The sequence below is a fragment of the Pinus tabuliformis genome, chromosome 5_2, assembly GCF_031772625.1.
Source record: "Pinus tabuliformis cultivar Carrire ecotype Pingquan chromosome 5_2, CPIR1, whole genome shotgun sequence".
Classification (NCBI taxonomy): Eukaryota; Viridiplantae; Streptophyta; class Pinopsida; order Pinales; family Pinaceae; genus Pinus; species Pinus tabuliformis.
In genome coordinates, this window is record NC_142306.1 from 207406704 (window position 1) to 207433592 (window position 26889).

General features: G+C 38.7%; 1 protein-coding gene across 5 annotated transcripts in view; it reads left to right on the forward strand.

The window, feature by feature from the left end:
* Positions 1-26889, forward strand: part of LOC149158287 (plant cysteine oxidase 4-like) — a 160416-nt gene that overhangs the window by 13886 nt on the left and 119641 nt on the right. For 2 of the 5 annotated variants that reach the window (XM_089436178.1, XM_089436176.1), the window contains one exon: positions 23002-23091. The exons of the other annotated variants lie outside the window; for them this stretch is intronic. In XM_089436178.1, coding sequence (XP_089292304.1) covers positions 23080-23091 — 12 coding nt within the window. In that variant the 5' untranslated portion in view covers positions 23002-23079. Of the gene's footprint in view, positions 1-23001; positions 23092-26889 lie in introns of those variants that run through there. 5 annotated transcript variants of the gene reach the window in all.

Consider the following 26889-nt stretch of genomic DNA (forward strand, 5'->3'; position numbering starts at 1 on the left):
ATTGTCTTTGGAGCTACCTCTTTGGATAATGGATGTATATATTACATGTTGTCTTGTAAGTGCTTATTATGAAAGATTTTCTACCTTGAAATTGCCATAATTGTTGAAAATTATTTTTTAAAGGCTATCTAGTTGAGTATTGCATATGTTATTCATTGTACAATATGTAATGAATGTTTCTAGTGGAGGAAATCTTTAATCTCTTCATTGAACTCCATTTTCTTTTGAAGTGGGTAAATGCTAAAGAGCATAGTTTTAAAACTCGGACTCGGATTCGGAAACCGCCGAGGGTCAACTCTGACTTGGTATCGACTTGGCCTAGTTGGTTTCAATGACTCTGTCTTCATAAAAAATACATTAAATATTTTATTATTATTATTATTATTTTTATTTTTATTTTATGAAAAAACATATTTTTAAAGATTTTCGTTCATGTTTCCAAACTGAAAGCATTAAAATATAGAGAGACGACAACATATGATCAAAGTATGCTCATGAATATATCTATTATATCAAAATGGCACCCAGTGCACTGTCCAGTACATGGAATATATAGGGATCATAACAAAAACACATAACCAAGGAGGCTCTAAATGGTCTCCACAACAAAACATCACTAGTCACTACTGCTAGAGAAGCCAACATCATCCGGCTCAAAGGAAACCCATGGCGGCTCCTCTTCATCAAGATCTCCAACTGCGACTGTAGAAGTAGTAGCACTCGTAGTAGTGAGAAAACCAACTCCAACTCTTTACAAACACCTCACAAATGCTCACACAAAAGCAATGAGATAACTGTGAGGGGGTTGGGTCACTTTTATAGGCTTGGGGAAGGGGTAAAGGCACTTAAAAAAACCAAGAGAAAACTCACTTTGAAGTCCACTTTGTTGCCCCTTTTCCCCAAGGTCCAGGCCGACTGGTTGAAGACAAGCTCGGCCAAGACGGCCGGTTCGTTGCCAGTCACCGACTCGGCTGATTCGGTAATGGACCGGGTCTAATGGACCGACCGCCTGACCGCTTTTTCTATTGAGCCTGCCCAGGCAGAGGTATGGCTTGGTCAACCAAGCCAAATCCGATGCAGACTGACCTGGTTTTAAAACTATGGCTAAAAGTTTATACATAGGGCATCAATTTTTAGCCTCCTTAGAAAGGATATAGGTTATCTATCTCTTCCTTGACTCGGTATGCTAAAGGACAAGGCAATATTCCAAGTCATTGATGACCAATCCTAAATTTTCTCCATAATTTTCTCTCCCAAAATTGGTCCTTTTAAGGCTAGGGCGAAAATATAGGGCTTGTAACAAAATTTTAAGGAGGAGGCTTTATGTTGATTTAAGAGCCTAAACATCAAGCTTAGGGTTTAGGCTACATATTCTCTAAGTTTGGTAGGCATCCGCTCAAATTTCATCCATAAGATCTCTTGCCCTAGGTGTTGCTCTAAGAGGGAAACCGTAGTTCTTTTCCCCTACACTTGAGGACTGCCTTGAAGGTTGTATGAGCTTACTACTTGAAGTATATCATAAGAAGCCTCTTCTCCCTGGCCTTGACCTTGTGAATACCTATCACCATTGAAAATCTCAAAACCTTAGGTCTTGAGCCTCCTTTTCTAGGGTTTTTCTTTGAGAGCGTTTTGCTTGTTTGAATTCTTGAACCATTATCAAGTCTCTCTCTTGAGTGAGTATTAGCTTGATCACTTTGTGCCTTATACCTGGCATATCTATTTTAAGTGATCTTTTTCCTATTGGTATTCCTCCCATTTGTGAAAATCCGTAAAGAGTAGAGGGTTTTCGCTGAGGTGACATTGGGTTTCGGCCCTATTGTTAGAACTTAGTCTAGGTCTTGTCTTGCAGGGTTTCCCTCTCTAAGGCCTATTAGATTTTGTGGTAACATTTTGGTGCCATTGCTGGGGACATGATACATGTGTCTTATTCCCATACGACAATATAGATTCTCATTTGGCGACTGCATTGGAAGAACAAAGCCCTTGTTCTTCATTGAACCTCAAAGTCAATGCTTATAGGGTGAAGCAAACAACTCTCAAGTCATTTTGAATTCACTTGGTGACTCCCCTTTTGGTTGTTTGGCTACTTGGGATCGACGTGATGTTGACATTTCTGAATTTCTACATATAGAAGAAGGAAAATTGGATAGTGGTCATTGTTTTGATGATGATCCAATATAGGGCACTGATGATGACATTATCCTTTTCTCATCTTCTTCATCATATCACTCCCCGAATGTTTCTAAGGACAATGATGAGAATGATATGCTCGAGGAGGCTCTTGAAAGGGAGTTCATGAGCTTGATTGTTGGATCCTCGATTCTTTGTTTACAAGAAAGAATTCGATGTGGCAAGTTGGATTTGTTCCCTTCATCCACGACCCACTTCCATGATGAATGGATTTCTTATTTTCCCACCTCTCACCCTTGTGATCTTGCATATGATTATTGTTATGCTTGCTCTTGAATTTATCTCATGATTGACCATAAAGGAAAGTGCTTTTATATTGATCTAATGATATGCTAGTTACATTGGTTGCTTGGTTATACCTAGCTCTTGCATAATATGTTAGCATGCATGGTATTGTAGATGCATTGCATATTATGTTTGCATAGCTAACATCATCATATCATGTTCCCATGTTAGAGTAATTGCACTTAGAGTAGACTTGCACTTAAAATAGGTTTACTTTTTTGTATGGATTTATTATTTAATGAAAAACATGGGCGATAAAGTACGCCCAATGCACATGCTTCCAATAGTTGTTTTGTGGCGTGTAGGATATAGGTCTACGTCCCAGGAGATTACTGGAGTTCTCATGACCTCCCCACTCAAGTACATGGATCATGCACTCCATGGTGAGCTCATATTCCAAAAGGAGCTAGATGTTGCCACCAAAAGTGGGTACCCCTAAGAGAGCTTTTCTCCTGTTCATCTTGTTCCAGCCGGCAACCAACAACCCCTGACAACCACCTTGTAGTCAATGTGAGGTGCTAGTGTATCTCCTCTCCTTGCATGAGTTGTATGTTTCCTCACCCATCTGTCGAGAGCATATGTTAGAAGGTGGGCAATCTGACCCAAACGTATGTTTTTCATTGTGCAATCGAGCACGTATGCTTATTTTTCATTTGGGCATCTTGCATATGTTAGAAGGTGGGCAATCTGACACAAAGGTATGTTTTTCATTGTGTAATCGAGCACATATGCTTATTTTTCATTTGGGAATCTTGGGCATGGATTATTGGGTGACTTGGAAGAAGGAAGGGTTTTGACTATGGTTTTGTTCCCTCACTTTAAATGGGGGGTTAATCTTCAATCTTAGTCCTGTGGGGTCTCCCTTATTGGTCTACGGCTTTAGGAAGGGTACTACTTGAGAAACCTCAATTTTGGTAGGGTGGTCTCGTTTTCTTATTCCACTTTTTTCACTCACCTCTGCACATTACTAGCCCTATTTCACCATTTTCCTTCTCTGGGTCCACAAGGCACTGACACAACCCCTCCCCTTGTCCACATATCTAGGTTAGGCCTAGAAACGTTGCCCTAGAGGTTGATGCAGTTAAAAGAAAGTTAAAAGCCTATCATGGCCACAAGCAAGAAACAAAAGAAAAAGAAAATCACAAAATGCAAAAGATGTATGGGACATTTAATATAGCACATGGGCGAAAGCCAAACATGAGCTCTACCCCTTATCATTTTGGCCATCACCTTGGTTCCTAATGTCCATGAGTGCCCCTCACATCATTAAAGGAACCCATGCATGTCCTAACCCCTGGTGGGCGATGAAGTGCCCCACCTTAAGGGCGTAATAAATGCTTTGCATCATTCACAACATGCTCTCATTTCCTGGAGCTTTGAGCAGTAATACCACTGTTTTAAAAAACGGCCTGGTCGAAATCAAAACGGTCAAGTGAGATTGAGCCAGGGCTTAGACGGGTCGGCTCGGTGGCCAAATCAGTTCGGCCAGCCGGGTTGTTACTGAGCCGGCCGAGTCAGTGACCGACTCGGCTGGCTCGGTAACAACCCGGTCGGCTCGATTGAGCCTGAGCTAACTCAGACGGCTTAGTGGGTACGACTGAAAAGCGTTGTTTTTTTTGTGGATTTGAGGACCCCAAAGCCTATTCTTTTCTGCCTTTGGATTTTTTGGGGTCCATTTCCCTCTTCGAAACCCTATAAAAGCTACCTAACCCCTCTCATTTCCTCACAACTATCTCATTGCATTTGAGTGAGAATTTGTGAGGAGTTTGTGAAGAGTTGTGGAGTTTGTTTTGAGAGCAGAAGTGAGGAGTCTTGGGCAAGCATTGGAGCAGGAGTGAGGAGCTTCTTGGGCAACCATTGGAGCAGCATTGAGGAGTTGGTTTGTTGGAGCAACTTTGAGGAGACAGTTTGTGCCTAGAGGTATTTTTTTCACTTCTAAAATTTGTTTTTGCTTATTTATCTTTTTGTGCAAATCTGGAAATTGAAAAGAGTTTTTTTTTGTAAAAGAAATGAACATTGAAGCAATGCTATTTTTTTGTTTTCATTTTCAGAATTTTTCCTTTCATTTCCAAGTCAAAAAATGGCTCCTAGAGTGAAAGATGCTGCTTGGGCATATGCTGAAATGGTTGATAATCAAATGCATTGCAAATTTTGCCATAGAAAAATTAAGGAGGGTCCTGGGGGCATTAATAGGCTAAAACAACACTTGGCAGGGATTAGAGGCCAAATTACTCCATGTGAATCACCACAAATTGGGGAGATTAGGAAGGAGTTGTTAAATAGCTTTGAGAAGTTTCAGGAAGAAAAAGTTAGGCAAAAAGAAATAGAGGCTGAAATTGGGAGGAAGAGGAGTATACAAAAAATGATGGCTACCAACCCCCATTTTGATTTTGAGGGTTCTTCTTCTACCTATTGTACTGATGCATTCAACCCCTTTTGCTATGTTCCTCCCTCTCTGAAGTCTATTCAAGAAAAGGGTAAGGGAAAAATGAAAAATAAGGGTGATATGAATATCAAAAGTTATTTCATTGTCACACCCTCGTCTCCATCAGATGCACATGGTCATGAAGGTAGTAGAACTTTGCAACCCACTTTAGATGACCATTGGAAGAAATAATTGAGGGACACTGCTTGTGATTACATATTTAGATGGTGGTATGATGCTAATATCCCCTTCAATGCTTCCCATTCACCATATTATGAGCCTATGTTTGATGCCATATTTGCTGCTGGAAAGGGCTTCAAAGGCCCTACTATGCGTGAGTTAAGGGGGTATCGTTTGCAGAAAGAAATTTCATCCATTAATGAGTATTTGAAAGATTTCAAAAACTCATGGGCAAAAATAGGATGCACCATCATGTCAGATGGATGGATTGATCAAAGGAATCGTATCATCATAAACTTTCTTATCTTTTGCCCCCAGGGAACCATGTTTCTAGAATCAGTTGATGCATCTGATAGGGTAAAAGATGGACAATTGTTGTTTTAGCTATTGGATGAGGTTGTTGAGGAGGTGGGGGTGGCTAATGTTGTTCAAGTCATCACAGATAATGCCTCTAACTATGTTCTTGCTGGTAAACTGTTAGAGGAAAAACACAAAACCATCTTTTGGACCCCATGTGCTGCACATTGCATAGACCTCATGCTTGAGGATATTGGCAAATTAGATTGGGTCAAGAACACTGTAGATCATGCCAAAAGCATAACAAAATTTATCTACAATCATTCATGGATTTTGAGCATGATGAGGAGACACACAGGGGGCAGAGATATTATTAGGCCTGCCATCACTAGATTTGCAACTCATTTTTTGACATTGCAATCTATGCTTTCACAACATAGAAACTTGCAAAAGATGTTTTCCAGTGATGATTGGAATCAAAGCCAGTGGTCTCTCAAACAGGAAGGCAAAGAATTGAAAAAGAAAGTTAATGAAGAAATATTTTGGAGAAAGGCAGCAGAGATTGTGAAGGTTGTTGAGCCACTGGTTAAGGTGTTGCAGTTGGTGGATGGGGAAAGACTGGCTATGGGCTTCATTATGAGGCTATGGATCAAGCAAAGGAGCAAATAAAGAGGGCGTACAAGGATAGAGTGGCTAAGTATGGGCCCATTTGGGCAATCATTGATGAAAGATGGAACAATCAACTCCATCGCCTTATACATGCAGCTGGGTATTGTTTGAACCAACGATATCATTATAAAGCTTTGGCGGCAGGAGCTTTGAGTGGGGAGGTTAAAGATGGATTGATTGACTTCATTGATTACATGATCCCTTTGGAGTGTAATCAACTGGAGATACACTGACAGGTCACAACCTTTAGCAAAGCCACAGGTACCTTTGGGAAGTACCTAACAAAGATTGCAAAGGAAGTAGATGAGCCAGGTAAATAAAAATTTCAATTTTCAAATTCTTAATACTTATTTTGTTAAATTGTTTATAATTTGAAAGTTGGATATAATTTGTTGAAACTTGAGCTAACTCATTACACTACTATGTGTTTTGCAGCACAATGGTGGGAGGCTTTTGGTATTCATTGTCCGCAATTGTAGAAGTTTGCAATTCATATTTTGAGTCAAACTTGCAGTGCTACTGGGTGTGAGTGCAATTGCTCTGTCTTTGAGAGCATTCACACGAAGAAGAGAAACCATTTGGATAAAAAACGATTAAATGATCAAGTCTATGTCCAATATAACCTCTGGCTTAGATGCAACCAGTTCACACCTGATCCGAAGGCGGTTGGGTAAACTGGAACGTGAACAGTCATCAAGAAGATGAACTGTTCCGTCCACTTTATGTATATATAAACAATTGTTCTCTTATGAAATAATATCTCAGTTTTCCTTTGTTCAATGTGGAGTTACCCTGGCCTGACATGGTATCAGAGCACAGGTCCCAGAAATAGTCGTAACTCCTGCTGTCCTGAGAGCTGCTCAGTCCTGAGCACTGCCTTTGTCATGCGTTTCATTCTCTGCCCTGAAATACCTGAGCGCTGCCTCTGTCATGCGTTTCATTCTCTACCCTGAAATACCTGAGCGTTTCTACCTCTGTCCTGCGTGTCAGTAGGTCTCTGCGCATCCGTTTTACTCTCTGTCGCTGGCGTTGTGAAAGAGCATAGAAGGTACCTTATGTTGTAGCTCGGTGCTTCGGTTGTGACCCTATCATCACGAAATTATTGTGCGTTTTCTCTGATTTCTTGCCTGCTTGACAACACTCAGCACCCCATATTCCAGTTTTCTGATATCCTCACCAATACTCTTACCACCGATACATGCATGAGCTTGAACGTTTGTTAAGACACGAGTTGTGCCAGCACGAAATTCAGCCATAATTGCATCACGTTTTTTGTGGAATATCTCCATGCATAGAGGACACAGTGAAATTGTTACTACGCATCTTCTCTGTCAACCTTTCTTTTGGTATTGCAAAATATGACAGCTTGAGTGATGCACCCGTCGAAGGTCCGGCGATTGTTTGCTATCCCGACGACGAATGTTTGCAATTCTGCCTTGTGTTCTCTGAGGCAAGTCCACTCTCGGCCTTTCCGCTTTCAGTTCGGTGGGTTTTTCCGGGGGTTTAACCCTTTTTTGTCCAGTTCAGAGGGGCTGTTACAAGTGGTTCGGCCCTTGTGTTTCTTGATAGGGTTTTGCTAAGAAACGCTGCTTCGTCTTCCTTTTATTGGCGTAACTAATCATCTACACCTATCGAAGCTCTGCGGTAAACTTCCTGTGGTTACCCTGGAAAAGATCTTTTTCTGTAGAGTTCGAGAGTTTTTAATATGGTCAATGATGGATACTTGCACTTTCTAGATGCAAGAATAGTGGAATAATCTTTTTATCTGCAATGACAATCAAAGACTCGCAAAACGCAAGAGCCTCAACAGTCGCCAACAACACTGGGTATTACGAAGACTGCTAGGACTTTAGTATTATGCAGTTGATTTTTTAACTTCGTATGGCATTTTTTGTATAGGGTGGAGATGCATTTTTTTGTATAGTGGTTGAGCAGTTTGATATACGCAGTTTATATGATTCAAAGCATTGTTGTGTTGCCAAAATGTTTTGTAGTATTGCTTGATATATATTGAAGTAATATATCCTTTATGCGTTTTGAAGTGAATACATTCAAAACATAGTAATATTGCAGTGATATAAGAAATGCTGATGCAAACGTTAGAAGAAAATAAAGTGCATAAGGCTGTGGCATAAGGATTTTTTTTTTTTTTCTTTCAGCAGAAGTCTTTTATCAACAAAAGTTTTTTTTTAGCAGAGATATTTTTTTACAGAATGCATTCAATCATTTCTATGGTAGGAATAGTTCTCACTGGCAAGGAGAACTATTCAGAATGGTCTCGGATGGTAAAACACACCCTCATCTACAATGAGCTGTGGAAAGGAGTGTGTGTTGGAGAAGAAGACAAAGACCCTGTGCAGCCTACATCAGATAAAGAACTTGTCATTTGGGAAAACAAGAACAGCAAAGCCTATGCATTGATCGCAGCATCTGTAAATGAAGAAGTAAGTCGTCATATTTCATCCTATTCCACTGCCTTTGAAGCTTTACAAAAGCTGAAAGAACTCTATGATACACATTCTGCACTTGAAGTTGTTCAGCTCATGATTAAACTCTTCACTCTTGAACTGAAAAATAATGATCCTCTTACTCTTGCATCTGAAATAAAGTCCATAATGCATGATATTAAATCCACTAAGGTTGAGCTGGATATCTCTCTTATTGCCTTTCTCAAAGCACTCTATCCTACCTACTCCAATTATCTTGAGTCATTACAAGCAAATGGAAATCTTAAAGATATAACCTTTGACTCTCTTGTGAAAAAGTTTGCTGAAAGAGAGAAAGCCTTTGGAAAGAAAACAGTCCCTGAATTTTCTGAAGAGACTGTTTGCCTTGCTCATAAAGAAAAGCATCCTGCTCAAGATTCTACAAGAGGAAGAGGTGGACGAAGAGGAAGAGGAAGATACTTCAGAGGCAGGGGGGGCAGACATTTTCAAGCAGAAAAGGCAGATCTGCATTGCATTCGCTGCAAACGAAATGGATCACATGATGCTTCTACATGCAAGCTACCATGGGACAAAATTGAGCAGATAAGAAATCAGCAGAAAGGTAAAACTGATGACACAGACAAAGGTAAAGCACCTGAATCCGCTCACTATATTGAGGCACAATGTAACATTGGAGTAAATGAAGATTTGTTTCATGCTTCACTTGCTTCTTCGAAAAATGACTGGTTGCTTGATTAAGGAGCAACCTGTCATATGACTCATAGGAAAGATTTTTTTGAAGATTTCACTGACAATGTTGATGGAGCAGTATACTTTGCAGATCAGTCAAAAATGAAGCCATCAGGGCTTGGCACAATCAGGCTTAAACTGCCTGGTCTTCCAGACTTTCTTCTGGATCATGTTCTATATCTCCCACAGCTCAAGAGAAACTTGCTGTCCCTGGTCCACATCCGACAGCAAGGTCACTCCATTCACATGTTTGATGGAAAGCTTGAGGTAAGAAAGGCATCTGACCACTCACTTGTCATGAGGGGTATAGAAGAAGAAAGACTTCTTAAACTGCAAGGAACTTCTGCTCATGCACAACATTTCTCATATATTTCTCATCATGAAGAAGGTACACTTCCATCAAGTTTATTATGGCATGCTAGATTTGGACATTTAAACTATGATAGTCTTCGCTTGTTGAAGAAAAATGGTGTTGCTGGTTTGCCTACCATTCCTAGAAAACATAAGCAATGTGATGCATGCATTCTAGGAAAGCATAGCAAACAGTCTTTTCATGATTCACATTCAAGAGCACATAGGAAGCTTGAACTCATTCATTCAGATTTATGTGGTCCAATGCCTGTTCCTTCTGCAAATGGAAATAAATATATCATGACATTTATTGATGATTACACCAGAATGTGTTGGGTTTATTTATTGAAGAACAAATCTGATGCTTTTCAAACATTCAAGAATTTTCATAAATGGATTGAAAATGATGCACAATCTCATATTGGGTCTATTCGCACTGATAATGGAAAAGAATATACATCAAATGAATTTGAACAGTATCTTCGCCAACATGGGATTAAACATCAAACAACTGTGCCTTATAATCCTCAACAGAATGGTGTAGCAGAAAGAATGAATAGAACAATCTTGAATATGGTACGATCCATGCTTTTCTTCAAAAAATGCTGTTCTATGTGCTGCATATATAAAGAATAGATGTCCATCTAGTGCTATAAGAAACAAGACTCCTTATGAATTGTGGTATGGACATGTTCCTTCGGTAAAACATCTCAGGATCTTTGGTTCCACCTGTTATGCTTTAATACCAAAGGTACATAGAAACAAACTTGATGCTAGAAGTCCTAAGTGTATCTTCCTGGGGTATTCAAACACATCTAAAGCATACCGCCTCTATGATGAAGTAAATAAAAAGTTTGTTTTATCTAGAGATGTCATTTTTCTTGAATCATCCAAATCTGACAGTGTTGTTGAGCGGCAACTTGATCGCTTGGATAGATTCACACAACCAAAATCATTTCAAGAGTTTGATAATCAGATTCCACATCTTGAAGGGGGGATTCCTATACTAGATCAACATGTGGAATCTTCTTCTGAAGAACAATCTCCCCTGCATGACACTCCAACAACGGATGATGCTTTAAGTGATGTAATTGATAGAATTGGGAGACTCAATCTTGATTCAGACCCAACTCAATCAACAGAGCAGCTTGGACCATCTCAGAAAGGTCCCCCAAAGTGGCTGACAAAGACACTTGAAAGTGTTCATCCTGATGAAATTGGAAAAACAGGAACCAGAAATACAAACCGACAAGATGGAGGTGATGTAGATAACTCTAATTCACCTGTTGATATGGATGTTACTTATGATTGTGAATTGAACCTGTCTACAGATTTTGAACCAACTTCCTTCAAAGAAGCTGCTTCTCATGATGAATGGAAAGAAGCGATGCAAAAGGAGTATGATGCCCTCATAAAGAATGGCACTTGGAAGCTGGTTGATCCTCCATTTGGAACCAAACCAATTGGCTGCAAGTGGGTCTACAAGAACAAGTACAAAGCTGATGGCTCACTTGACAAGCACAAAGCTAGGCTTGTGGCAAAAGGTTTTGCACAGAAGGAAGGGGTCGATTATGAGGAAACTTTTGCCCCCACAGCAAAATGGGCAACCATCTGGACACTCTTTGCACTAGCTGCTCAGAACGGTTGGAAAGTCCATCAAATGGATGTAAAAACTGCATTCTTGAATGGAGATCTAAAAGAGAATTTTTTTATGTCCCAGCCTGAAGGATTTGCTGTGAAAGGACATGAACACAAAGTATGCAAACTTGTGAAGTCCTTGTATGGCCTCAAACAAGCACCACGAGCCTGGTATGAAAAACTAACTGAGCATCTTCTGAAACTCAACTTCAAACATTTTGATCTTGATGATGCAACTTTATTTGTCAAGAAAGTTGGCAAAACAATTGTATATCTTGTGGTATATGTAGATGATCTTTTAATGACAGGGAACAATGAAAGCTATATTGCATCCATAAAGAAAGAATTAGGAAAAAGTTTTGAAATGACTGATTTGGGCTATGTTCATTACTATCTTGCCATTGAAGTAACCCAACATCCAAAATCCATATTTCTTTCTCAAAAGAAATACATTGGAGATTTGTTAAACAGATTTGGCATGACAGAGTGCAATCCTCTTTCTACTCCAATGGAACAAAACTTGAAGCTCACATCTATTGAAGGAAAGGAATTTGAGGATGCAACAAAGTATAGACAGCTTATAGGAAGTCTCATCTACCTCACTACTACCAGACCAGACATTTCATTTGCTGTTGGAATCCTCTCCAGGTTTATGCAAAAGCCTTGTGAGGGACATTGGTCTGCTGCAAAAAGAATTCTAAGGTACTTAAAGGGAACTCAAGACCTTGGAATCAAGTATACACAGGTGGACGACTTCAACTTGATTGGATACTCTGATTCAGACTTCGATGGAGACAAAGAAATTGGGGTATCTACTTCAGGATATGCTATGAGTCTTGGATCAGGAGCTGTCTCCTGGAGATCACGCAAACAATCAGTACCAGCAGATTCCACAACAGAAGCAGAATACGTGGCAGCAGCTGAAGCAACGAAAGAAATTGTGTGGCTCAGGAAAATTCTTGAAGATTTGCAGGTAAAACAAGTACAATCAACTCCACTCATGATTGATAACACCTCTGCAATAAAGTTGGCCAAGAACCCAAAGTTTCATGATCGTACTAAGCACATCAATACTAAATATCATCTGATTCGACATCATGTTGAGGCCAAAACAATCCATCTCCGTCATTGTTCCACAAATGAGCAAATTGCAAACATCTTCACCAAAGCGCTTGGAAGAGAAAAGCTTGAAAGATTCAGAACGATGCTTGGACTCACCAACATCCCTTCAGATTAAAGGGGGGAATGTTCACACCTAATCCGAAGGCGGTTGGGTAAACTGGAACGTGAACAGTCATCAAGAAGATGAACTGTTCCGTCCACTTTATGTATATAAACAATTGTTCTCTTATGAAATAATATCTCAGTTTTCCTTTGTTCAATGTGGAGTTACCCTGGCCTGACACAACCAATTGCTGAAGAAAAGACCTGATTCAGACCCCTTTGTGTTGGAAGATATTGATCCAACATCAGATCGGGTAGTGGGGAGTCATCCAACAGAGTTTGATTCTGATGAGGATCTTGATTTGGATTTACAGGTGGAGGCATCAGTCGAACATAATGTTCAGTTGAACGCAGATCCACTTGTACCAGGCTCAGCCCCAAGTCCTCCAGTTGCATGCGCTTCCTCTGCTCAGCCACGACGAAAGCACATATCTCATCTATCTCAACGTGTAGTTGTTGCATAGCCTGCTAGTGCTACCACTACTACAGTTGCAGTTGGAGATGATGTTGAGGAGGAGCCATGGGTTTCCCCGTTTGACTCTGATTTAGAGGTTGAGCCAGATGATGTTGGCTTTTCTAGCAGTAGCCAGTAGTACTGGTCAGTGGTGACTAGTGATGTTTCATAGTTTACTTTTGTTGTAGAGGCCATTTAAAGCCTACTTGGTTATGTGTTTTTGTTTTGATCTCTATATCATCATCATGTATGTATTGGATAGTGCACTGGTTGCCATTGGATATATTCATGAGCCTACTTTGATCATATGTTGTCTTTTCTCTATATTCTAAAGATTTGTGTTTGGAAACATGAATGAAAATCCTTAAAATTATGTTTTTTGTTTTTTGTTTTGTTTGTTTGTTTTTTTTTGGTTGTTTCTATAAAAAAAATATTTATTGTAATTTTTACAACAACTGAGTCATTGAAATCAAGCCAGCTGAGTCGATACCGAGTCGGAGCCGACCCTCCGCTATTTCCAAACCATAGTCGGAGTTTTAAAACATTGAGTAGTACAAAGAAAAAATCAAGAAAAAGCAAAAGTTAAATAAAGAGGGGTGGAAAAACAAAGGTTGGGGTAACTCATGTAACCACAATTGCCCCCTCTTCACATCTATACACCCAATATGTGGACTTCCTCATTATTGGTATCCTTGTATCCATGGCATTTGGCCTTAAGACCCCTGTGTCCCCATCTATTTCCTCTTCATTCACGTGCCACCTATTATTTGAAGGATGTATTAGGGACATGTATTTCCCCTTAGGGGTTGGGAACACCTAATAGGATTGCTTATCAACCTCTCCTACCTAGGGAGGTAACACTACTTCGAGATCAAAACCCCAAATTTGGAAGAGAAGCCCAATAAGAAGTCCCAATTTTCCCTTGACTAACAAGCGTGGTCCACTTAGATGCACTAATGATTAATTGTACTTGATGGTGAAGATGCAACACTGGACATTATGTTTGATTGGCAGGTGGTTTCCATCATGGGCTGGGAAACTTAGCTGGGTCCCAAGTCCACTAGAGGAACATATTACACCCTACAGGTGAAGTATTGAGAGCCATGGGACTCCTATTACTTGCAGAGAGCATCACTCCATTCCATGGGCATCTTCACCACCATAACAGTCTATGCTTTGTCCCACATTATTTATGAGATGATGCACTTGGACCAGTTTGCCCCAATTGACTTAGCAGTGATCGCATGGTTTGGCAGCTGATCTGAGGGCCCAAATGAGGTTTATCTCACCTTTGAGATATGGGAGGACTAGCAGCCTAACACTGTTCTCTAGGCCCTCAACGTTGGAGTAGAACCAACTTATTTTGTCACCAGGAGACCCATGAGACTCATTTTGTGCCCCAAACACAAAATTGAGTCCACATGATGATTTGCATGAGATCTAGCGACCAACCCCTAGAAGATGATTTTTGGAGCCCTCTTCACTCAACTTGGTACCAAGAGAGCTCAACGCATGCCTCCAAGAGGCTAACACATGGATGATGTCATCATTTCGACCCTCTTGTGGGTGTTTTCTTATGTTATAACATTGGCTATGAGGTTGGCTTGTAACCTCAATTAGTTCTTGCCCATCATTTGACAACTAAGAGGGGCTTTAGGCTAAAATTAGACTTGATAGAATGTGTATAAATATGAGAGACCTCATTTGAGTCTCTCATCCTCATCACACTTGGAATTGGACTTCTAGAGAACTCACACTTGTTTCTTTTAGCTATTGGAGATCTTTTAGATGCGTTTCGATAATTGGAAGCTATTTTTGATTGTCTTTGGAGCTACTTCTTTGGATAATAGATGGATATACTACATGTTGTCTTGTAAGTGCTTATCATTGAAGATTTTCTATCTTGAAATTGTTTAATCTATGGAATTGTTGCGTCTCGGTTATGCTATTTTGTGCCCTAGTTGAAAATTAATTTTAAAAGGCCATCTAGTTGAATATTGCATATGTTATTCATTGTACAACATGTAATGAATGTTCCTAGTGGAGGAAATCTTTAATCTCTCCATCAAACTCCATTTTCTTTTGAAGTGGGTAAATGCTAAAATTTGATACCTAGGGCATCAATTTTTAGCCTCCTTAGAAAGGATTTAGCTTATCTATCACATCCTTGACTCCATATGCCTAAAGGACAAGGCACTAGTCCAAGTCATTGGTGATCAATCTTAAATTTTCTCTCCTAAAAGGTCCTTTTAAGGCTAGGGCGAAAATCTAGGGCTTGCAACAAAATTTTAGGGAGGAGGCTTTTTGGTGATTTGAGAGCCTAAACATCAAGCTTAGGGTCTAGGCTACCTATTCTCCAAGTTTGGTGGGCATCCACTCAAATTTCATCCATAAAATCTCTTGCCCTAGGTGTTGCTCCAAGAGGGAAACCCTAGTTCTTTTCCCCTCAACTTGAGGACTTCCTTGAAGGTTGTATGAGCTTAGTACTTGTTGAAGTATATCATAAGAAGCCTTTTCTCCTGGGCCTTGACCTTGTGAATACCTATCACCATCGAAAAACTCAAAACCCTAGGTCTTGAGCCTTCTTTTCTAGGGCTTTTCTTTGAGAGCGTTTTGCTTCTTTGAAGCCTTGAACCATTATTGAGTCTCTCTCTTGAATGAGTTCTAGCTTGATCACTTTGTGCCTTATACCTAGCATATCTATTTTAAGTGATCTCCTTCCTACCGAGACTCCTCCCATCGGTGAAAGTCTGTAAAGAGCAGGGGGTTTTGGCTGAGGTGACATTGGGCCTCTACCCCATTGTTAGCACTTAGTCTAGCTCTTGTCTTGTAGGGTTTCCCTCTCCAAGGCTTGCTAGATTTTGTGGTAACACTGACCACAAATTTGCTTTAAATTGATGTAAAACAATGCAAAAATAAACTTGGAGTGGCCCCAAGGTGCCAGAGTCAAACTATGCTATAAGGGGGTGCTCTACAAGGAAGCATGATACCAGTAAAAGCAAGCTAATACATTTATAAGCAAACATCAAAGGGAAGAAGAGGGAAAATTTCTCACATAAATCCTTTCCAATGTGGTAAATGTGTCCTTCTTCTTGGCCTTTCAAGCATGTTCTTTACAAGTTACTTCTAACATACATCAACAACAATTAGAAACATAAAAATTAGCTTCACATATGAATAGAGAGAACCCTTAAAAGCTCCATTATGTCTTCCAAAAGATATAAAACAAGGCTCCAATAGGAGAACTCCTTACAACTCCAACCATAAATCACAAATGCAGAGAGCAACCCTTTAAATACAGTTGAGCTCCATGTCCTTACAATAAAATATTGATTGTTTTTTGTAACATACCCAACCCCATAAGTGACATTAAGGAGGTGAGAGAATTTGAAAATTGTTTTCATAGGCACAAATCTAAGGATACTTCTAAGCTCACCAAAGCATTATGCTCATCCAAAGCTTTCCAACGATTGTACTCTTTCTTAATTTTGAGCTTTGAGCACAAAGTTATAGCCCTTTGAAGGTTTATTAAGAGATACCTCTCCCTCCTGCCACATCATCATCCACATCAGTGATGTGGCATCTTACTGGCATGGCGCTCATATGGTGCCATGTCATACTTCACACACGTTTCCCTTGTGTTTCATGTTTACCGATGCAAAGGTCATCTTCTTTGGCTTATTGCATCATAGAAATGCTTCACAATGCATTGTGTCATGCTTCTATGAACTTCATATCGGACCTGGTATATTTAACCATGCAACATGTTGCATTAAAGAAAACTTTCTCCTTTGTGACAAAGGACTTAGTCCCTCTCTATGTCACATAGAAAAAATTATTTGTATGTGATATGTTTATTGCTCCTCGAAACATTAGGTCTCTTCCATGTGTTGCATGCCAACTTATTATTTGTGCGATACTAATTGTCCATTGCATTTATGCATTTTGCGTTTTGCATTTCTAACAAAGTTAATGTTGCAATATGCATTATCAGATCATCGAAGTTTTGTGTGTCATGCCCATGACTTTATACATATTCAACCTATTCTATTAATGCAATGTTCTAATACATATTGCATAAAAGTTATTTCATGTGATGCGTATGTTTTACTAAGTTTTTCCTTGAAACTCCTCCAAACACTTCCAAATTTTTCTAAGTGTTCTCCATTGTGGAAAAGCACTTCTTTAATGCTCTTCTTGACTCCTTACAAGGCACAAAGAGGAATCTAAATTCTTAATTTTGAATTGGATCAGATGTAAATGTAGGAAGCTCGATTCCTATGAATGGTTTCTCAAGAAGGGTGGTTATGCAACGAAGGATTTTGAGCCTCATTAAAATAAATGCATCCTTCCATGACTGCTCTAGGATGCCAGTGGTCCCAAGATTCTAAGAACTTCATCTCACACATTAAATTTCATTAGTAAGTTACTTTAAAGTTTATGCTCTCACACTGAAACATATCCTATTGTGGTAATTTTGGATGCTCCTGTAGCCTAACAAACCATCATCTCGAACTCAAAGGTCAATTCCCTTTGAAGCTAAAACAAGGCTTTCTAATTGCTCCCTCTATTACAAAAGCAATTCTTTCTGCCATAGCTGCTCCCTTTGACACATGAGTCCTTCGACTTCTGTCAAAGACAAATCAAATAGGATCAACCTTGATCCATCAATCCAAAAATTCCAAGCCCAACATGTTTGCTTGTGATCGTATAAAGTCGTCTTCAATCATGAGACTTCTCATGTATCTCAAAGCCTTGAGGTAGCTCTATGTACACTTCCTCCTCCTCAATTACTTCCTTGAGAAAAGTGATCTCTGCATCCACCTGATGCAATTTTCAAAGCAATGATAATTGTTATAATATAAGTGTACTTGCCAATTGGAGCAAACGTTTTGTCACGATCCTCTCCCTCTTTCTGGGAGAACCTTCTATTCTCAACTCTCACTTTGTACTTGTCTATGCTGCACACTATATCTTGTAGATCCATTTGGAAGTCACCATTGACTTCTCTTTGGCACAATCAAGGTATACTTGATGATTTGCTTGCTTCCTTTGGACTTGGATCTCATCTAGTACAATATCTCTCAATACACTTCATTGATTCTGGGAAAGTCCTCTTGTTACGGGCTTTGCTTCGTTCTTCCACTACTTCCATCTCCTGCCTGAGCCTTGATAGCCTTCACTGTGTACCTGCAATCCTCACTAGGAGGTCACAAAAGAACAATTATAACCAAGCAAAAGAAAAAAAGACAAGAGGCTAACTAACAATAAAATAGCAACAATAATAATAAAGAAAGAGCAATATAAGGTGCTTATCTTTTGAGGATTACATATAAATGTCAGCTCCCTCTTGATCTTAGCCTTCTTGCATCCATCTTGCAACTTTATCATCCTTGTTTTCCTCATTAGCATGATACCATTCATTTCATGAGTTAGGGTTTCTTCTTTTTAGCGGAAAATTTAGTCTATGTCCAGATCTAGGGTTTTATCTACAAACCCTTGGATTTTTCAGCAAACATCTTTAGTCTTCCAGGATAAACCCTAGTTTCATTTTACACCTCTTACAAGTCCAACAAACTTCGTAATGTGCTAGTTCTCCTGTCCATATCTCAAGAAACAATCAAGGATATATTAGTCATAGGCAGGATTTCCCTTTCTCAAGAGACCATACTTGGTCACTGCTTCAGCATTACTTGCAATGATACTCTTACAAATATGTATAGTCAGCTTAAACATTGATTTCGACCTTTGAAACGAAGAGCTTATCCTTCAGCAAGTTCTACACGTCACTAATCTTTCTTGAGAGGGCTTGTTCTTCATTGTAAGCATGTCATATTCAATGAACTCCCTTCATCAATTCAAAAACATATTAGTGACACTGATCTTTTACTTACTGCCTTGATGTGTATAGAGTACTGAGTATCCATATAAAATATTTACAACATAGGTCATACCTTAGCATCAGCAAATGCAATGCATCTTCCAGGATTTTAGTGCAAAGTCCATGACACAAATTTAAGAGCTCGTAGTTTCAACATTCTGCTTCTGATACAATGCAACCTCTTCAAGGAGGAACACAGGCTTGTTCAATGTTCAGTGCTGGACCTTACCTTGACCAGAATACGAGGTTGTAATTTGAAATATCAGAAATCTTTTCGTATTCTTGAAGATAATAAGTGTATCTCATATGGGTGAAGAGACTCCTTTAATCATCATAGCTATCCTTAAAGGTTTCTTCAAGAATTCCTTACAGTCCCATGACTAATTCACAAAGAGTTTTCAATCTTCAAGGTACACTGGGATTTATCCTTACTTTATTGAATTAGAGATCAATACTTCCAAAGAAAACTTTAATACAAGACTTTTCAACCAAGCATTTAAGTGGTCAATTCCTCTAGTCGAGGTCAATAAGAATGTTGCCAAAGATAACTTATGATCCGACATGAAATTGTAAGTAAATTGATAAAAGATACCTTATATTCCAAGCGTAAAACATACCTTATATTCCAAGCGTCAAACTTCAGAGTTTGGCAGCCTTTTGCTGGTCTCTTTATATGATTGTATTTCCAGATTTCGTACTCCTCTTAGAACAACTCATCGCTGTAATATGCTCTCCATGGAATCAATATGCTTTGCATGGAAACAAGGCATGGAACCAAAGTCCTTCAGATTAAATGATATGTATTGTATCCATAACAGATCTTCAAGAAGAATTAGGTCCATGAAACACTTTAAACGAAGACATCAGTCCAATCCCTTCTTTCATGTATAGTCTCTTCCACAACTCAAGGATCAAAAGTAGAGCTTCTGCACAAGAGATGACTTTGCTGGCTTCTCTTCAGACAGAGATATTTTCAGACTTCTTTTGGGTGGTTCCTCCAAAGTGACACCAGCTCGGCTCCTCAAGAAATTAAGTGGTTCAGCTTCTTCAATTCAGTCTTTCAACAATCACTGTACCAACAATTTGTCCTTTTTCAAGAGCTCGCACAACAGAAGTGTAGCCCTTTTGTTATCTGAGGCTTCTCGGTTACTGCGTATGCTATACTGAGGCCTTTCGGCCTTCCTGAGGTTCTTCTGCCTTAGCCACTGAGGCGTAGATCTTTGTCATGACACCTTAGCTTTTGAATTTATATCAAAGGAAGTATTGCTTTCAAGACAGTTTATTTTGCATAGATATCCATCATGATGACCTTGAGAATGTATGCCTACTATATCTTTATGCTTGCACCATATGTTGCTTTTGTGCTTGTAATAATTCTCGACTTTCTTGCTTGAGATGGTTCTTATCTTTACACAACCAAACCTTTGTCTGATGGTCCTTTCTAACATTAGTCTGATGAAACAAACAACTCATTTAGTGATCCATAATATCACGGTCCATTGCAATAGTCTATTCTACCTCTGAGATTCTTCGGTCTATTGCAACAGACTCTGAGGTTTTCTTGGCCCTCGATAACAGAGTATGAGGCTTGAACTGAGTTTCATTTCAGCCTCTTTAAGGCCTGAGGCCTTCGGTCCTCTAACATATGGACTCAAACTCAGAATTAGGGCTTTGGCCCTCTTCCTGTGAACATTAAAAACTTTGCCTCCACAACCAAAAATGACTTTGCTTAGGTCCTCTTCTTATAGACATCAGGTATCTCCTGTTGTGAGCAGCTCCTTCTAGATATTAGTCAAGCTGATAAATACTTCCACAAGACAAACTTTCCAAGGACTTTTCTCCTCTTTAATGGTTTGTTTCTTCAACCTTAGCTCAGATGCCAGGTTGATTTTTCGTAGGTCTTCTATCTGATAATTACTTCTAATGACATTCACTTTAGATTTTCTCATATTCATGTTAATCGTTAAGAAATTACATAGAAGATCTTCAACAATATACATTAAGGTCATAAAGAGACAACCAAAGCAAGAGCACAAGCATTTACTATGGGAAAACCCACATGGGGGAAAAGTTAGAAACCTTTTCTTAGAGAAATCATTAAGTTCAACAGAGATACATCAAGTCAAACACAACCCTGGTCACACCTGGTCAACTGCCCTTTAGATAACTCTCAGATCTCTCTGTTCTGCGTCAGATCTTTGCCTCAGATCCACCGTTTTGCCATGCTTCAGACCCGTCCATTATTCTGCGTCAGATCTTTGCCTCAGATCGACCGTTTTGCCATGCTTCGGACCTGTCCATTATTCTGCGTCAGGTCCATCCAATATACTGCCTTAGATGGTCAGAATTCTCTCTTTGTTGAAGATGATCGAGTTTCCTTTTGGAGGAGGTTGAATCCTTTACTTATACTTGTCTAGAAGGCCGAGTGGGTGTGACCATAGGGGCAAGCTGAACTGACTTCTTGGAGGGCCGACTTTATGTTTTGGAGCCAAAAATTTAATATTTGAAATTCAAAATTTTGAAGCCGACATGAAGAACATGTCTTACATTATATATTTTCAAGGGCTAAAATAAATGACATGAATAACATGTCTTACATTATATATTTTCAAGGGCTAAAATAAATGACATGAAGAACATGTCTTACATTATATATTTTCAAGGGCTAAAATAAAATGACATGAAGAACATGTCTTATATAATTCAAAGGCCAAAAATATTAATCATGAAGACTGACCATAGCAACAAAATTCAACATGTGAAATAGGCCATAATAAAGACAAATAATTCTAAGGTCTCGAATCTAGATTCTGAATTGAAAAGGACAAATAGTTATACTATCTACTAAGCCTTCTTAAACCTCCTACTAGAAATTTCTTATTGTCTCTCCCATGGTCTAGTGGAATAGGAATTATTTCGGGAGTGGGGAATTATTTTAGAATCATCTCGTCTTTGAAGTGAAGTTTGGGAATGGGAGCATTGGGGGAGGGGAGAGAGGGGAGGAGGGAGGGAAGGAGGGTTCCCCACTAGCAAAAGATAAGATAATAGTTTGCTTCTAGTTGGTTCTTTGCTGATCTAAAGACGAGACACTCTAAGGTCCAAATCACACTTGCCTAGCTTCCTGTTTTGGACACTAACAAAGGATCTCCTTTTTTGAATGCTTATGAATCCCGATTCCCAGCACCTTTGAAACATTTTTTGAGCTTTTGTATTTTCTTTGTAGAAAATATGAATGACACAAGAGATGTGGAATATAATAGTGTATTCAAATGGATGATAGATCGCTCTATATTTCATATGTTAGGTAGTTGTGCTACCTACTTGAGTTAAATTCCATCACTTAAGTATTAATGGCACCTTCTTAATCTATAGTTGGTCATTTAACATATTGTGACCTTTATTACATATTAAAGTTGCTTTATTATATTTTGACTTCTAGTATCAAATTGTTAATTCTCCAAAATTCCCCATAACATGAAACTACTATTTTTCAACTATCAACCCCACCTTAATCCAAACACTCAAAATTCCCTGCAAAAATGGCTACAAAATTCTAGAAAATTACATATTACATTTTTTCCTTTGATTTATCTCCATAACCTAAGACTTCATTGATGCTCCATTAGACCATTGTATCCTTCATTTTTGAAGGTAGAATTCCACTAAATACACCTAATCAATCAACTCAATAGATTGGGATCTCCTTTTTTTTGAAAGTGGGGTTTTACTAAATCTATCTAAGCAGTCAATTGATTTTCTGTGAAGACAACATTTTAGTTAGATTCACTTTGACAAGTGGAACATTTCCAACTAATGTACCTTTTTTTTCTCAGACATGACTGCACTGATGATTAAAAGGGAGTTTTTATTTTAAGTTTCAAAACAATCATCGTCTTCCTCATCCAATTCGTCTTTATTTGAATTCCAAGCAAAATTGCTACTCACTCTTCCTTGTACTTTATTTTGCTAGTTGTTGTATTAGTACCTTTAATTTATCAACATGACTCAGCGTAGTTTCTCCTTTGCTCATGTTAAGTAAAAAAATTTGCTTCTTTAAAATGAACTTTGCATTGTGAGCTTTCAATCCAAATCATTTATTTCAGTTCCCAGATTTCATTAGTTGTTACATAGATGTTAGAGGTGAATTGAGTAGTTGGCATTTGTAAACCAATAATGACTTTTGTTGTCTCATCTTTTAATGTTCATTGAACTAATTTAAAAAGTTTTGTAGGTTTGCTTCCTGTCCCGCTTACAACAAAAATACTTTTTTTCTGCTAGAGTGGACTTTGTTGCTGTTAGTGCAAACTCTATGTTTTTTAAGGTACACATTTGTTTGAAAAAATTACACTTAAAATTTGTTTTTGTGTATTTTCTTTTGGTCATGAATATGTCTAGCTCTTTTTGCTTGAACAGTGGCTTGTGTGTTTGATCTTTGTGCTTTGTTAATTTTGTGTGTTTGTTCTTTGTGCTTCATAGGTTGAATATGGAGATATTTGTGCGGAGTCTATGATCTATGCTTTGTATACCCTTTGGAATTGTTCATGTTTCATGAGTATGACATCCTTGGTTTGTTTGCACTCTCTATGGATTCTTTATTCACTATCTTATGTCTGTGTCCTCTATAATCAGGCTAGTTAGGAGTGGCTCTATAGCGGGGTTTGTGTATGAGAAATTCTTATTGCACGTCTATGGTCATGTGGTTGGGCATATGATTTCTGAAAGTCATGATTTCTTTTGCTTATCCTTTGGCATATGACTAACAAGAGTCCTAGTTTCTATTGCTTTCCCTTGATCTTGTTCTTTTTGTTTGAACCAATGTTCCACTATGTTTTCCAGATGGGGGGATGCAAGAATGGGGAGATGAAAAGGGGGACATGTGTGAGCACCCCCAAATTTTTGGGAAATTCGGGGGGGACGTGGGTACATTGGGGTATATATATATATTTTAAAATTCAATAATGAACTACATTGATACATGCATCATAAATTATTCAATGAAATAGAAATAGTAAAATATCAATGTAAATTCATCATTCATCATTTTAGAATACACATTGATTTAAATTCATGATTCATTATTCTAGAACTTGATTAGTACTAAGCAAAATAGTAGGCACTAAAGTTTGAAGACTGGAATAGTAAATTGAGATTACTCAAACTCAAAAATAGTAAAGAGGGACAAGTGAAAGACTCTATTTGAGGTCGTTTGTATCTAGAATCAATACTCAAAAGCCAAAACTGAAAATGTTCAATGGACAATGAAGCAATTTTATTAGAATCAAACCAGTCTACCCAAAAACTAGGTACTAGAAAAAAAACTGGACCAAAAAACTAGTTGACCAAAAAATGCATAAATATTCAAATTTTGAAATAAAATACATAAATATTCATGTGCATCCATATGAATCCAAACCATTACACACAAATATGCCAAACTTCTAATATAGCAAGGGTGCTTATAACCAAAATAACATTGAGTTCAATTTATCTTTGAACCAAAAATTCATCAACAAAGAGCTTCTATATGGTCGCTATAATCCAAAATAATCATGCTACAAGTACCTATATATCATTAATATCATTGTCTATATTGGGATCTCATCTCAATATCACCCTCTAAGCATTAAAATAAGAATGAAAAAACTTAACATGTCAAATCAAGTTTTGTTTGAGTGATGGGTGCATTTTTACTACAGTCATGACTGAGGAGTTCAACAATCAATGCCACCAACATTGAGGGACATAGAGGGCTTGGTGCTCTTGATTAAATGGCAGTTCCATACCCTCATACTGTTGAAAATAGTGTAACTAGGTTTGGTCTTCATCATGTCAAATATTGTAACGATGTATTTTTTGTATCAAGAATTTTTTTTATTGTTGCTTGAGACATGGGTTTCATGCTTAGGAAATGTTGGCTCCAATTGAGAGCCTTAGTTGAGTTATGTAAAATGAAGACAGTCATGTATTAATACTCGTGTAAATGTAATTGATGCAAGTCAAGAACCCTTCTAGATCATCAATGAATACTCCAACATGTACTCACGGATTTCATGCAAAACTTAAAAGAACCGCTTGAATAAATCTGGAAATCGCTTATTATCATGTTGGCTAAATGAAGGATCATGTCGGCTAAAAGGATCATGTCAAAGTATCATGACGGCCTAATGATAAGGAAGCAAGCCTATATATAGGCTGCATTGATACCTCTACAAGAGACAATATAATCCTCACTCATTACATGAAGGATAGCGAAGTGAAAGGGTCGAAGAAGAAGGGTAGCCGCAGTCAATGAGGATGTCTGTTCCCTCATCCGAGTTCATCACCAAACATGCTCTCAAGTGCGGCTGTCTAATCTGATCTGGGGCATCATGTCATATGGGTATATTGCTGGGTTATAGATCCAATCTAGCCACAGTTTGCATAAGGAAGCCAGCGCAAGAGAGATCGAAGTCATCAAAGGGCTAGAAGAGCCCTATCTCTCCCATCACGTGGATCTACATCCTGAAGCGGAAGATTTTGTCTTCGCAGCCCTATAACTGTCATTCCGTTGACATCACCAAATCTCAGATCAAGAGGCTGTTGTGTGTGTGATGGATCTACACGAAGAGCGAAGATAAAAAGAGGCTAGAAGAGCCTATCCGAGACCATCATTACTGTCTGTCATACTCTTGCTACAGATCTGATATACTGTTCAGAATTGCAGAAAGATACATAATGCTTGGGTACATGGTTGGAGGCAGTGTTGATAATATCGGTATCGGGAAAATATCGGCGAGGGTCCAGAAAATATCTTATCGGCAATATCGGCGAAAATATCGGCAAATATCGGCAAGCATAAAAAATGCATAATATATTCATTTTTTTCAGATTTTTAAACATATAAAGCAATAACAACATGAAATAAACACATTGGCACATAAATATGAAGAAAACACTAATATATCTGATGTCAAATAGAAATGATACATCAAAGGCGATACCAAATCCTGCTGATCCCTGATAATTGTCCATTCAAGGACTTAAATGTGGAGAACCAATACAAAATAACATCACATATATAAAAGTATCTCATCATCATGAGTTATATGTAGCACAACAAATAAAACTAGCAGCTATCTATCTGAAATCACTGCCCTCTCCCCCTTTTACGGGAAAACATGATGGGCTGTTTGCCAGGCCTGCCCCTAGTAGTAGGAGGCCCTGACCCTGCCTCTGCACTTAATGTCAAATAATGAGTGCTAGGTATGGGGCTATGCTCTCCTATATCTATAGCAGATGGTGTTGATGCTGATGCTCCCGCAGTGTCGTCCTCCTCCTCTTCCTGCTCCTCCTCTGAGCGTTGCTGCTCCTCTGACTCCGAGTCCTCCTCTTGTTGCCCCTTCTCTAATGGATCATCTGCCACTGGCTCTAACCATGAAGGTGACTCCTCCAAGAGGGGCTCTTCAAAAAGTTCAGAGTCCACCCTCCGCGGAGAATACATCAATATTGTCTAAGCTAAGTCACATGACACGAGGACACCAGACACGGAGGACACGTAAATACAAGTATTCAATATGAAACACAACGACTTGGAAACAAGACACGTGGGACACGTTTTATATATATATATATATATCTATATATATATATAGTTTTTTATCCATATTAAATTGCAGGTTGCAGCTTATCTAATCAAATTAAAATATAATTACTTCTCAAAGTTCATAGTTCACTTTAAAAAAATAAATAGAATCAAAATTTACTATTTAGAAATTAGAATGTAATATGCTTGGTCTTGATACTTAAATATTCAATGTTCATTGTTCATGTACAACTTACAAGCACATAAGAAAATAACTAAAGTCTAATCCTATTGATTTCCTCTGCCCCTCTTGCGAGAAAATGCCACAGCTTTCCCTTTCTCTCTAGATGTAGATGTTGGTGCTAGTGGAGTTGGCAGTGGAGTTTGCTATGCTCTAGAAGTTGAAGAACTAGAAGTAGGAGCTATAGGAGGTAGACCACGTCCTCTATTGGTGGCAGGGGTAGCCCGGGCAGGTGGTGTCACGTGGAAACATTACAATCTTCCAATCCTGAAATCCTAAAAAACTGATAAGTCTGCTGCATTTTGAATGAAATCTAA